This window comes from Catharus ustulatus, chromosome 4 (genome assembly GCF_009819885.2).
Source record: "Catharus ustulatus isolate bCatUst1 chromosome 4, bCatUst1.pri.v2, whole genome shotgun sequence".
Classification (NCBI taxonomy): Eukaryota; Metazoa; Chordata; class Aves; order Passeriformes; family Turdidae; genus Catharus; species Catharus ustulatus.
In genome coordinates this window covers 68,494,047-68,508,826 of record NC_046224.1, presented here as the reverse complement: position 1 = coordinate 68,508,826, position 14,780 = coordinate 68,494,047, and the positions used below count along the sequence as shown (strand labels likewise).

General features: G+C 40.7%; 1 protein-coding gene across 14 annotated transcripts in view; it reads right to left on the bottom strand.

Moving 5' to 3' along the window:
* The window catches only part of PPFIBP1 (PPFIA binding protein 1), a 101,915-nt gene that overhangs the window by 17,332 nt on the left and 69,803 nt on the right, over positions 1 to 14,780 (bottom strand). For 6 of the 14 annotated variants that reach the window (XM_033057317.2, XM_033057322.2, XM_033057319.2 and 3 more), the window contains 11 exons: positions 11,991 to 12,083; positions 11,438 to 11,530; positions 9,554 to 9,668; positions 8,308 to 8,340; positions 6,949 to 7,010; positions 6,156 to 6,240; positions 4,908 to 5,062; positions 3,352 to 3,482; positions 1,989 to 2,042; positions 1,310 to 1,370; positions 228 to 257 (listed from right to left, as the gene is read on the bottom strand). In XM_033057317.2, the coding sequence (XP_032913208.1) occupies positions 228 to 257; positions 1,310 to 1,370; positions 1,989 to 2,042; positions 3,352 to 3,482; positions 4,908 to 5,062; positions 6,156 to 6,240; positions 6,949 to 7,010; positions 8,308 to 8,340; positions 9,554 to 9,668; positions 11,438 to 11,530; positions 11,991 to 12,083 (912 nt within the window). The remainder of the gene's footprint in view (positions 1 to 227; positions 258 to 1,309; positions 1,371 to 1,988; positions 2,043 to 3,351; positions 3,483 to 4,907; positions 5,063 to 6,155; positions 6,241 to 6,948; positions 7,011 to 8,307; positions 8,341 to 9,553; positions 9,669 to 11,437; positions 11,531 to 11,990; positions 12,084 to 14,780) is intronic. The other 8 variants (XM_033057324.2, XM_033057332.2, XM_033057327.2 and 5 more) reach the window with 3 other exon arrangements.

Genomic DNA, 14,780 nt, shown 5'->3' with positions numbered 1-14,780 from the left:
AAACCTCATGCTCAGACTGGAAGATAATCCATGTGTGAAGAGGCAAGTGCTGAGCACTGAGCAGCACCACTGATGGTGACACCCACCAGAGAATCCTCACTGTCCTGTCTGAAGGATTTCATTCCCCCCTGGAACTGTGTGTGGCAATTCCACACCTCCCAGCCTCCCAACACCTCCTCACTGCCCGTGTTTCTCCAAGGATACACATCACTCCCCACACACATTACCTCTGCTGGCTTCTGTGCACAGTCTCTGTCCTGTTTGGGAAAGATTAAGACATTTCAGAAGTCATGGTTTACAGAGAGTATTCAATTCATTATGATTACCCCGAGTTAAGTTCTGACTCAAATACCCTTCCCTGGCTGTTCCTTTTCCCCAAAATAAATCTCTTCAGAGCTGTATTTAACACAGATTAAGTCTTGCTTGTCTGAGGTCAGTGAGCTGACATGGAAACACAGTTGCTTTGGTCCACTTTGTGAAGGATTAGCTGTGCACATGATTAGTGACATGCAGAACATTAGGCACTCATGGGCAGAGCTGCCTGAGGGGACCCAGAGCAGGAACCAGACAGGGTAGAAGCCAAGTAGATAAAACATTCACAGCCTCTACTCCTTGTCTGTCCAAACAAGCAAAAAACCATAGAGCCCGAACCCATGAACTCCAGCTCTTATCAGATTCTGGTGACATTTTCAGTCCTGTCAGCCTTCCCCCTACACTGCCAGGCACAGGAGGCACCAGGGAATTCAGGAGCTTCTAGGAGTTCAGGCTGTCACAAAAGAGCACATCACTGATTTGATGGCACAGCTAGAGATTAGCTGCTTCTGGTCACTTCCACAGAAACCTAAACTGAAGCTATCCCCATATCCTCAGAGATCCAACAGCTCAGTATTTTGTTTCTGCCTACTTAAAACATACAGTCAGCCCAGACTGTATTTTATAGTGCATTAATTACATGGCCTTCCAAAATTATTCACCTTAAACACAGGTGAATAGGAAGTGATGGTGGGAGTTATTTTTTTCTTGTCTTAAATCAGAAAAGCATATCCAGTAAAAAAATCCCACCTCATTATCTGAGCAAAAACACAGCAAGAGAGTCTCAGGTAAAAAAAAGCACCTGTGTTTTCAAGGACAGATTTTCTTCTTTAATAGAATATGGAAGAAGTCACGTGGGTGATCACTGCCAACACATGCCACAAGGAGCCCTGCTTTGACTCAGAATTTCTCAGAAGGTAACACTACACCCACAGGGTCACAGCAGATGTCACACCCATGTGCAAGGAGATGGGAGGAAGTAAAAGACCAAACCTACCACTTCAGATGCCTCTTTCCTTAGACTGCTCAGACTGCTGGACTTCTGCAGTGTGGAAGTTCTGAAGCAACAACATAAAAACCAAGCTCAGTTATTAGAATTAAACTTGCTAAGATAAAGACACTCAAAGGAATCAGCTTGAAAGACAGCATTATAATACATGATGAGATATACTCAACCAAACAATATTTTGAATTAAGATGCAGTAATCAGTGCAGTAAATGCAGTAATCAGAGCCCATGCAATTTAATGAGATACTGTAAGAGCTTCCACACTGGAATAACTGCTGCTTTAGGGAATATGGATATGTGTCAGAAATGAAAATTATTTTCTCATTGTAGTCAGCTGATCACCTTCCCCCCACTAGCAAAAGAAAAAAAAACAAAATGGGTGCATGCACTGTGGAAAACTATAAATTTCAAAGTATATTGACAGTCTACCACCAGAGACACTTCACAATGTAACAGGAAGTATCAGGTGCTCAAATAAAGCACTGGAAAATAATGACCATGAAAGCATGGGACATAAGCAGAAACCTACCACCACCAAATACCATCTTGGCTAGAATTAACTGCCCTATTTACATGTGTATGTAAAATAGAGGGGGGTGCTTTGTGGGGGTTCAAGTTGACCATCACATTTAAATATTCCCCTGAGCAGTTTTGATTATGGCACTTACACTGGGCTATCACACAGATGAGTTTCAGGGGAGGAACCTGTTGATCTTCCTTCACTGTAAAAACAAAAAAGATATGAAAAAAAGCTGAGACAGAAATCCTATGATCTCAGCCTGCTTTAATTCTGTTTTCACTTCAGCTCTTATGGTATTAACCCATGGCAAATTTCCCCGCTATGGTGGCAAGTCTTGTAAAAGATAAAGGACAAAGGTGAGCTCAAGAGCTCCATAAAAGACGAATCTCATTGTAAAATGATGACAATACTGAACTATTCAGTTTCAATAAATGCAGAGATTCCAGCAGGATCTGCAGTAGCACAAGGAGTGGGGATCACCATTTCCTAGCCACCGCCCACAGCACAGGCACTTTGCTGCAGTTCAGTGCTTGCTTTGCTTTTTTTTGGTAAGAGGAGACACAGGTGAAATCCTTGCTGGTGATGGCTCAAGCTGCATGAGGAACATGCACAGCACAAACTGAGCAAAGCTGGGCTTCTGGATAGGATCCTTTCCTCAAATGGAACTGGAAAAATCACACATCAAATTCAGCTTGCACTGATGTCTCACATTGAGATTGATGGTTGTTTCAAGTCAACAATTTCCTTGCCTCTGGATTTTGAGTGTTTGATACTCCTTAGGATAAAGGCAGGGATTTGGACCCAAAAGAAAACAAAACCAAGAATAGCCTTTGTTGAGCTGTGTGTCTGGAGTGCTTTTCTGTACTCCCTGCAGTGCCAGTGCAGGTCTGCAGGGATTGGGTTTCCTCCCAGGACAAGAAGGATGCAGGATTAGGAATGCTGGTGAAAGGTGACAGCCACTTCTCACCCAGCAGCTGTCACTGGTTCCAAGCATGGGTACCCCTGGGTGCCACAACTCAGCCACAGCCTCAGGCCCACATCCCTTGGGTTTCCTCCCCACCTCATGTTAAAGCTGGAAGTCCTTTTGTTCTGGAAGTGCCTTACAACCATCTTTATAGCAGTCGTGAAAAATACAGCACAAACCACCAGGGCTGGCAGAGCCAACACCACACCAGCCAGACTTCCATGATGCGAACCTAGACAAAAATAATGATTCTGTGGCCTTCATTACATTAGATCAGCTTGCCTCTCCTTCTGTTCATTCCTTGTGAAGCAGCTGATACAGACCATGAGTGCTGCTACAACAGCAACCAAGCCAGCCCTTGCTTACTCAGAATTTAATCAACGCACTTCAGGAACATTAGCTTGGTTTGCTACAGCTAGCCAAGGGAATCCTAGTCTTGTTTACCGGGCTAATGACTTGATAATTCAGTGACTGACAGATTATTGCTCTCCTTAAATGCCTTAGAGTATTGGATTTACAACTGAAAAATACATGGAAACCATAATACCTCATTTCACTTGCAGGATCTGGCCTAGGGTGTGTTTTCAGTCTCTCTGCAACAGTTTCTGAGTTCTTGGATGCTGATGAGAAGGAAGGGACTGAAATCTGTAAAATGCTGGTGTGGATCTGTAAGGAATTCTGAAAAGAAGGAAGAATATGTGTTACAATCTTCTGAGCTGAAATTAAGCAATCATAAATAAAAAACGAGTAACAGATAAACCATGAAGAGAAAAATCTGAAATAAGGTTTCAAAAGTGATTTTTTCCTTATAGAAATAGAATTATTTACTCCTTGAAAGATGGCACTGCAGATAAAACATGAATCATTGCACAGCTAAACTAGAGCATAGGCCTGAATCTCAAGTCTCCTTAGGCTGCCTGCTAAATCTGTCTCTAGCACAGATACCATGAAGGGTTTAATCCTGTCCTCAGACACTGAGAGAATACAAAAAAGATGCTAAACATTACATTTAATTTCATTTTCTTCATAGCATGTTCTTGCTGTTTCAGTAAGTCAAGACCCTGCTCTGACTCGCAGCTTAGAGAAGAGATCTATAGTTTTTTAACTGGAAAATCTGATATTAAAAATCAGATTGAACCACTACCTACATATCATTTAACTCAGCGGATGCAATTATGATTACATCCTTTTAAATACAAGATATATTTAATTAAAGTCCCAACATATTTACTTCAGGTTCGTGCCGAAGTAAATGTAGCTCCTAAAATAGCTACGTTTGTTAGGAAAAATAATTTCTATGTCTAATAAAAAAAAGTAATTTAGATCTGTTCTCATGATAAATACAGGTACTTGCTGTCTCCTGATCCCATATGAGGATTAAGGAAAGCACAGTAATTTCATGACTATAAGGCGCACCGGACTACAAGGCGCACTGTTTTTTTTGCAGTGAGGATCCGCGCGCAACAAAGTAACGAATTAGTGACAATCGTGCGATCACGGGGTTTACTGGCAGGTGCTCAATTTGCAAACATTTTTCACGGATCAGGGTAGTCTTTAAACGTTGTCTAAAAACTAAAAAAAAGTACAGAGAAAAATCACTCATTTTATTAAACCTGCCGGCTCCACTCTCACCCAGGTAAGGAGAGGGCGCGGCTGCACGGCTCCGCGCGGCTAGGCTCGGCGCTCGGCTCGGCGCAGCTCGCGGCTCCACGAGGCTCAGTTTGGCGCAGCACACAGCTCTGTGCGGCTACCGGCTCGCACTTCCAGGTTGTCAGCAAATTTCTGAACTCTGTCGATATATCTGGCACACCGAATTACAAGGCGCACTTCCGGGTTTCCATCAAAATTTTAGGTTTTAAGGTGCACCTTATAGTCGTGAAATTACTGTAAGTTAAACTGAAATTCTTCAGCAGCTTTCACAAGAAAACTACTTTCTCCAAAAGGATATGAGACATTGCAAAAAACTGTGAAACCCAGAAAAAAAAATCTTTTTGGCAACCTGAGATTTGTCATCTGCAATATGACTTCAGCACAAGCAGTGTTTTCAAGGAATGATGGCATTAAATAAACAAAAAAACCCCAAAAAACCAAAACAAACCCTACCTCTTCATGAATATTCACATTGAACTCATCATGGATTGGAGATGCTGTTACTGGGGTTGGGGATGGGCTTTTCTCTGGGTCAGCCAGACTTGGTGTGTCCAATAAACCAGTGGAAACAGACCCTGAATTCAAGTCTTCATTTTCACTTTCCTTGCCTGAAGGGGGAGAACATGGAAACTTGTTGGTTTTCCAGCCCTTGCTCCCACACAGGTTGCAGCCAGCATGCTCAGTTATGGGCCAAAAATGGAAAGATTTGATTGCTGGGTTTTTAGGACAGACTGCAACAGGAGAAAAGAAGTAATGGCCAAGTATCACTTCCCAATTCAACCATCACAACACAGTAGGGCTGGAACAGAGGGAGGTCAAAAAGCCCAGCAAACACCTTCAGGGCATTTAGTGGCATCAGTTTCAAGAAGTTGAATAAATTGGAGAACTTCTTTTCTGTCTGTTCTGGATTTTCATTCTAAATACTTTATTTTCCTTATTTACTAAGGAAAAGACCAGAAGGTCGAGTCTGCCTGAAACTTAAGAGGCATCTGTGGTATCTTCAAGGTACCCTGAGGAAAAATGCAGACCACTGCTCAGGAGTCTATCACCAGCCTAGAAGTGACCACATCAGGTTTGCTGCCTGCCACAAACTGAGTGTGTCTCATTTAGGTACTGCTGAATCCCACACCAGTGTTGGCATCCTCTGCTCCTTCCACCCTTGATGCTCCTGAACTGCCTCAATGCTACCAAAAGGACTGGTTGTGAAAGACAACCAATACTTTCTAAAAGGTGAGCAGAAATCCAATGCTCATTGCCAAAGAACCAAAACACAAGGTCTGTTCACACCTCTCTTGCCCATTTTTCACTGCCTGAAATCTCTTGAATCATGAAGTGACCATGGAGCACAGTTCCCAGAGAATCAAGGTCTGCTCTAACACTCTCCTGTGCTTGAAGGCACAGCACTGCAAGAAAGGACAGCACTTATTTAAGAATTTCTCCCTCTCCAACACTTAGCATGGTGTGAGCCCAACACCACAAAAATACATATTTTGCTTCCTCACTTTTGTTGGGCTATTGACAATCTTCCTCCTCTGAAGGGGTCTGGAATCCTCCACCAGTCTTAGAATATAAGGAATGGGCCATTGCACATTGTGGTACAGACATAGCTTCTGCTTCAGTCACACAGTTAAGCTGACCACCATAACACACTTGGAGTTTAAAGGACAGGAGCAGTTTCACTTTTTTTTGGTTGTACAATACCTTTTTTACCTTGAGCCAGTATCACCATGTCTTGGACTTTCTTGTACCTATTCAGAGATTGTCGAAGCTCTTCTATCTTCCGATCCTAAAATAAAAGAAGTTGTGACTGTGCTTCCTCCCCCAGAAAAAAAGAAGTAGAAATACTAGATCTTTAATTTAACTGGCTGTGAGACTAAAAGAAATGGGAAGTGTGGATGGGACAGGACTCAGAATGCTGAGAGGCTTTGAAATATCAGAAGCTGTGTTTAGCAAAAAACTACCATCTGATTAATAACCAGAACTGTCCCAACCCTGAAAGTGGACTTCAGCTCCCTTGTTAAGTCAAAGGTAGAGCATAATAAATTTGCCATGTACAAAGCATTTAGGGCTTTGGTGATCAAAAGAAAACATCCTACAAAATGCACATGCATATGAAAGCATAAAACCATGTATGAAAATAATTCATACTTCACAGAAAAGCCCTTTTGGAAATGCAGCCTGTGATCTGGTACTTATATGGAGATCTTTATATTTGCAGAACACAATGCAAATTGACCACACTGAATTCAACAAAACAACAGTGTAAGGACTCTGTACAGAGTTCATAAATGCTCACAGCCCCTTAAAGGCACTGCAGTGCTTCTGACTTCAGAAAATCATATGTTCTCACAAATCTGATATTTCTGACTGCAGAAAATCATTCATGCTCACAAATCTGTTTTTCAGTTGAATTGTGAAAAGTTCATGTGAAGTTTTTCTTAGAGATTTAAATCAATCTGATGAATGATTACTGAAAAAATAATGACTTTGCTACCTTCTCTTCATTTGCTGCCATTAGAGATTCTACCGCCTTCTTCATTTTCTGTACCTCTATATCTAAAAACACAATACAGTTCTCCAAGTCAATTTAAATAAGACAGTGTAAGGAAATAAGAAAAACACAAAATCTAGAAGCAACTCAGTAATATCTGAAAGTAGAATGACAAATTTACAGACAAAACACACACCACTTAAATTCTTTTTAGATGCAAACACAAAGAAGGAAGCTATCTGTCTTCAAAACCTCTTCTCTGACATTTTTATCAATTAAATGTTGAAATCCAGGAAATTTCCTTTCTCCTCCCACCCCTCTCCAAGTCTTACAGGAATGGAAAATTCAAGAGTAAAACTACTGCTTGACTTTTGCTATCTCCATCTTTAAAATAACCAAATACCTGCAACACAAGAAGTTAAAAACAATAGCAACAAAAAAATACTACATTTGGAATGCAATAAAACAGATCCTCAGTACAACAGTTCAAATGACCACCCCAAAGAACATGTCACAAAGCCAAGGGATTAATGGATGTGATGAAGGAAGCATGGTGCAGTGATGCTCAGCCCTAGTCCAGTATGGATGGAGCAATGAGGAGGGCACAGGTATTTGCTGTGATGAGCAGTCATGCTGGAAAATGACATTGCAGTTCAGGCCTGGGAAAAGTTCCTAACACAGACAACAGTGCTTCATCTATAATCCTTATTTACCAAGAAGTATAAATACATGGGAACATGTATTTTCTGGAGGTGTTGTGGGCTAGGAATTCAAAAAGAATGGAAATAATCTCCATTTTTTCCTAAAGATCTACCTTGCATGAATGAGGTAAAAGTTAAATTTCACTGCAAATGTAGACAGGTGGCCAAACTCACAAGTAAAAAAACCCTGTTTCAACTTCCTAAAAATTCATGGAAAGCAAACAGAGCAGGAAGAACATTCTCTTCCTTAATGACATACAAGAAGAAAAGAAGCTTCCTGGCTGGCTTTCTAGATGAAAGACATTTAGACACATTGGGCTAAACCAGTAACTGATCCAGTTCCAGTGATTTTCCCTCAGTTATGCTGGCTGAAAAACTGGTCTGCTGGATTGCAACTGCATTTCACTGAGAGACAACTGCTTTGTGAGCCTTCTCAAGACCCAATCTTCCTTTATCTGTCAGATTTTCTTCAGAAAACTTTGTGTTTCAAGTGTGATGTAGTCACCCTTGTTCTCCAGTTTTACTGTAAGTGTAACTAAGGGTTATAGATGATGCAACCTAACAATGTTTGTTAAAGGAGTTTTGCAAACACATGCAGAAAGCTATTCTGGAAAGCACTTCTGGAATGCAAATGCTCGTGGAAAGACACCAGGAACCTTACTTTTATCTTTGAGCTTCTTTTTACAATTTTCATCTGTGCAAGGAAAATCCATTGGATTGGAAATTAGCATGAAGGTTATGACATGAAATAACTTTTAAGACATTATTGATACTTAATGAATCAACTCTTCCCCACTTCTTTCAGCTAATGAGGCAGATAATTTATTATCTGCAAAGAGCATTTTCAAATATCAGTCCAAGGCAGATAAAACATGTTTCATCACAGCAAAAGATCTTCTGCTGAGCTACACTGAAAGCCATAAAGCTGAGGACCAAAGGGTAATAAGAGTTCAAGTAGTTCCCCAGGGAAAAAAGCCCTATATAAGTAGTCATGAATGCAGTGAAGTCATTCCCTGTTCACATTTAAATGTTCTTTAAAAAAAATGGAATCATAGTTCATTGTGGTCACTTTTAGTGATCTTAGGCAGTGGTTTTGAGAACACCATTTCATGAAATAAAATGTGACAATCTACACACAGCATATTCCTCCTCAGGTCAGGGGAGGAGACTAATCTCTTGTGCATTTCTTTTTCTAGAAAACATACTTTAAAAGCACAATCTTAACACCAGCAATAACTATCAGTATTCAGAATTGAAATTGCATCAGAACAAAACAGTCTGTGGAAAATGTCTGTGATGTATTAACAAAAAAAACATGGTTTTAAGTAAGTAAGTCCTCAATCCAAGATTCCCTCAAATAAATACTAATAAATACTAATAGTTTCTTCTTTACAAGCCAATAAAAGAATTACCCAGCAGGTAAAACTGTTGTGCTAATTCAAGCTTAATTAAGGTTTAGACTTAATGAGCACACAAATTCACAATCGATCCTTGATTTCACCTACTCATAAGCCAGGTCCACATCACACTTTGGTCAGCAGTATGGTTTTCCCCCTTCCTTATCAGGAAGTTTCTTTTCAACACAATGTTTTTTGAGCATTTGTTGAAATCAGTTAAAATTTTTCTCAGCCAGTATAAACTGTATCTTTTGAGGCTCCATGCAAGCCACATAAGGAGCTAATTAGGGATTTTTTTTGCCTTTTTTAAATTTGACCAAGACCTTGCTGTGACAGTAAGTTTAGCACTTGCATTGTCAACACCCTCTAAATACATTTCAAGAGGTAAACATCAAGACAAAGTTCAGGAAAATTGAAGCTTTTATCAGTTATTTCCTGTACAAGGAAACATGATCTCAGATAAGGTGACTGGGGAGGACACAGTGACAGAGCCGTGTCCCTGTTTCTTACCTCTGTCCAGGATTTCAATCCCTTCTCCTTTCAGCTTACAAACCAGTTTTTCGTGCAACCTTTTCACCTCAGCTTCCTTCTGCTCTAGTTTGTCTTTCAGAGCTGACAGCTCATCCTGTAAAGACAGAGCCACTCAGTGACAGCTTCCACAGGCAGCTGAGATGTTCCCTCAACTCCCTCCTAGGAAGTACAGTGGACAGGCTCTCAGCTGGTGGAAATGGCTGAGGGTCCCTGACATTTAACACTGCCTGAGGGTGCACCCACCAAGTGACTCTGAACATCCCAACAGACCTCTGAGCCCATAACAGGGCAAAAACAGGGGGTCTGTGGTCTGAAACTGTTGGTCTTGTGTACAATTTGAAAGAAATTTCACATCAAAATTTAAAGACTGAAGAGCAAAAGGGACCAAAAAAAAAAGCAGTTTTCTTATTTGTTGAACCTTGTAGAGACAGGAAAAAAATGCAGGTGAAAAGGCTGAATGCTAACATTTCCATATATTTTTTGGCATTTATAGGGCATTTTGCATGTTTGAAGCTGAACAATTCTGCAACTGTGCTTATACCAGGACAGTTTCAGAAATTACCACTGCTTCTACAGAAGAAAAATCAATCACAACACCAGCAAGCACATGGACACGTACTGGAAAGCACTTCAGACAAAAATGTGGTACCTCTGCCACAGTTTGAGTTTGATGATCAAGCATTAGGAAATAAAACTTGGAGCTGAGATTCTTGGGAATAAGACAGATGGTGTTTGGGGGAGTTGAGGTGTATTAGAAAAATGCTGCTAAGTTTTAACTTAGATCCAACCATCTGCACTAGCAAGTGACTGGCACAGATCCATGCATTTAACTTTTTAAAATTTGAGTCAAATCCTACCCAGTTTAGTAACATGTTTCTTTGATGTCCGAGGATATCACGTGCAACAGCATCATTAAGACAGGACCCTCACTGCAACTGTACCCAACACTGAAAATTTAATTTGTTCAGTTTGTAAACAAAGCAAAACAAGGCAAAACTCATCATTTTGGCATTTACAGCTTCTAAATGAATTCTTAATGGAATAAACCAAACTAGAATAGTGTGGCTTAGGTATTTTCCTGAGCTACCCTCAGATGATCTGTTGCAAATACATAGTGATGTCTGCAACCCAAACTATGGCCCAGCTACAGAATCTCCTGAAGTTGGTTTCTTTTGCTCTAAAGTATCATTAAAAAAAAAAAAAAAATCTTAAAATTGTCAAGAAATCAAAGCTTTTCCACAACAGTAGCTGGGCAATAACTGCAATTCTCCAGTGCTCCAAGTTGGCACTGATTATGATGGGATTTCTGCCAGTGTAGGATCCATGCTACTCCAAAACAAGAGCATTTCTTGGTCACTTGAGAAGCTGCTGTTATACCTACAGGCAACTAGAGCTGCATGTGGTTGTCAATGTGTATTTCATCCCCTGAATTAGAAACATGATATGCAAATTTACATGTGGGAGAGGGGACTGTATAAAAGAATCACTATTTCCCAGCTCGTTTTCATGAATACATTTTCTCTAGAAGGGTGATACAAAGTCCTCTTTGAATAATGGATGTAAGATACAGACAAGGCAATCTTCCCTTGGAAGTGGAGTGATTTTAACCCAAGTCTAATGCCATTATGTGTAACCCATGCAAGGTTCAGAGCAGGAAAATCCTCTCCCCTGCAATGTAAAAGCTGTTTACAAGGAATATCTACATCAAGAGCTTTCCACATCTAAGGAGGAAGGGCACACTGCATATTGACACACAGTAATTAATGAAGAACACAGCATGACAGCACAATGCAGGACAGACCAGTAAAGGGTGGAACATGAAGGATTCAAAACAGGCCCAGCATTACCCAGAAACTACCACACCTTTAGCATCTGGCTTTTTTGCTCCATCCGCTGCTTTTCATACTGCATCTGACCCACTTTGATTTTCATGCTAGAAAGTTTGGCCATTAAAGACTGGTAACAGAGACAGAGGAGTGAGAGAAAACTAAAGGTAGAAAAGAGACAAGGCTAAATGGAAAAGAGAAGTTAGACAGTTAGAGAAACAGGCTGCTAGAATTCACTTAGGTGAATGCTTTCTCTTCAGAAGTGGTTTATTTTTAGCATATATAGGTGAAAATAAAAGCTGCTTTTAACCTGTGGCATACACCTTACATACTGCAACTGCTATTTCTTGACACATATGTGAAACAAAAGTCTAAATAGGTAATAAAGTTACTGTTAAAAGCATGGTAAGTTACCCTTAACCACAGCATGGAAATTGGGAATAGCCACTGCTACTAAGTGAGAAACCATGAAACCCCAGGACCTGAGAGTGCTCAGGATTTTGCAGGGTGCAGGCAAGGATTAGGGAAAAGAGTCAAATCCTAAAACCTGATTTACACCCCTCTCTGCCTCTTCCCTCAGCCTCACTTACTTTGGTTGTTTTCAGTTTTTTCTCATACTGGAGTCTTTCATTGTCCATTTCTCCCACCCTCAACCGCAATTCATTTATTTCCTGGATCAAATCCTGAATGGAGGGAAAAAGACAACCAGAAACAACAAAGACCTTCAGTAAACAAAACAGAAGAATAGCTAAGATTGCAACAACAAGAAAAGCAGGCATGAAAGAAACTCAATACACAAAATCCATCACCAAGTCAAGCAACTCAGAGCTTCCTAGATATCCAGGAACTGAGTTCCTCAGTTTCTGTGTTACTGCACCAAATGTAAGAGGGCAGAGGACAAAGGGAGACAAATTGAAGTGCTGAGAGCCAGGAAAGGCCTCCTGCTTCTCTGTTCAGCAGCCTGGAGCCCAAAAGTAAGGATGTGCATGGAAAACAGTGGCAGACATCCTTCAACATGTGGCAGCCACATCCTCCCCTCTGCAGTCCCTCTCACCCCAGGCTCACCAGCCATCACCTGCGTTTTCAAAATATGAAGTATTGCACTATAAAAAAGTGTTTCCACCACTTAAAAGAGCCCTCTTACTGAGGGCTGACCAGAGGAGCCATCAAGCAAAGGCACCCATGTTAAAGCATCAATGGCACCAGGACATCTGGGTTTGCAAATCCAGCCCGGCTTGGAAGAAACTCAGAGCCATCACAAACTCACATCTGAGCTCCTTGCGAGAGCAGCTCGACCTGCTGGCCATCCTGATGGATCCTGCCAGGTTTGGGGGTCACTGAGTGCCCCCAGTCCCCTTGAGCAAACAAACCCCGAGTTTAAGCTCTCCATCAAGCCTCCTCATCCTCTAGGTCAGAGAATGGTTTGGGTTGGGAGGGACCTTAAAGCCCATCCAGTTCCACCCCTGCCATGGGCAAGGACACCTTCCACTGTCCCAGGTTGCTCAGAGCCCCATCCAGCCTGGCCTTGGAAACTTCCAGGGATGGGGAAGCCACAGCTTCTCTGGGCAACCTGTGCCAGGACCTCAGCACCCTCAAATAAGGAATTTTTATGGTCCTTATGTTTGCTTTCCTTCCTACATCTGAGGCAAACCCTATCCATGTCAAGCAATGCTGTACATTGAGCTAACAGCTCTAAGCATAATTTTTCAGAGCTAATAGTAATAGAGATTTATATCTATAAATTGACAAGCCAGCAGCTGACATTTAGAGGGTATTCATGGGTCCCTGATAATATCTGCCTTCCAGCCCCACACCACAGTGCCTAAGCTTATAAACAAGCCTCTGGTTATTAATTTTGTGCTTAATGAACCTGATGCTAAGAAAGCACCATCTGTAGTTCTTCAGAAAGATCCAAGTTCAATTCTCAGAACTAGGAGGGAAGTGAAAATACAAAACATTTTAATGCTTTTAATAATTACAGCTTCTAATTTATAACTTTCTAATTCAGGTACACCTGAAATTCCTAGACAATTGATTCATTTGGGGCTTTTCGCTCCTGTAGCATGATCCAATGTCAAAACATGATGTGTGGAACTCACTGCTGAGGCTGCTCTCCACATATTTGTCACTTGAACTACGTGAGTTTAAAAATACCCAGTGTGACACAGAAAACAGAACTATCTTGCAGCCAGATTGGAGGTGATGGTGGATAAATCACCAAGAATTCCCTGTGAGTGAGCCAGTTTTACCCTCTAGCTGCTGCTTCAAAGGCTCAGTCTGGCTATGGACTCCTTCCTAAATAAACTCCCATGCAGGGTATTTTCTTACATAAACTCAGCCCAGCTCAGACCACCTGTGTTCCTCAAGGAAAATAATGCTGGTGTCTGCTGAGAAAGTAGAAATAATGGAATAATTCAAAGAACAGAACAATTACAAATCTCTATTAAGCACACAATTAGCTTTGAAAAGGCTGGGTGTTTGTGAACATCTAGACAGCAAATCCTAGAGCACAAAGATCTAGTGAGGCATCTGTTTAGACAAAGAATGGGGAAAATGAGTAACCAACCAAGCTGGAATGGGAAGTTGCAACGACAGACATAAGTAACAAATGGATAGTATGAAGGATTTAATCAGAATGGTAATTCTGTAGGAGACAGTAGCTCTCCAAGTTGTCAGACATGAATTTTTTTCTTTTCCCTAAATAAAACCAGAAGCAATATTCATAGTTTTGCTTTCCTAGTTTGGTATGAATTTTTTTCCATTTCAATCACTCCATATAAATGCCATAATGTGTTTTAGGGTCAAAATTTTAAATATTCATTTAAATACTCAGCTCTTCTAAAATAATCGATAAACAGTAATATAATTAGATCAACACTGAATAAAATACTGTGTACTTCTGAGTAAGGACTGCCTCCAATATGTCTCTTAAGAGATTTTTTAAGGGCTGAGACCCTTTATACTAATTATACATTCATAATTTCAGTGAACCAAATGAAAATTAAGACATAATATCCCTTCCAGTGTTTGAGCCTAAAGTGTTGAAATAAAGAAGAAACAGTATAATAATATGTATCACACTAAACTGCATCATTCTGGTTTTCAAATGGAGGGAGAAGCATCTTAGTCATAGTTCATTAGTTTTGGCATGAATACCCTTGCTATAAACCATACAGTCCCTAATTACAGTAACTACTATTTAAATAAAATTTAGGTTATTTTTATCAAAGGCATTTAGTGCACTTCAAAGTATTTAAAAGAGGAAAGTCTTCATAGAAGATAAGCCTCCTGCACAGAGATTACAGATTTCCAGTTTGTGGTGTACTTCCCACACTGGAACCATTTTTCTGGGAACCAGCAGCTCCATGTCCACCTTCTTG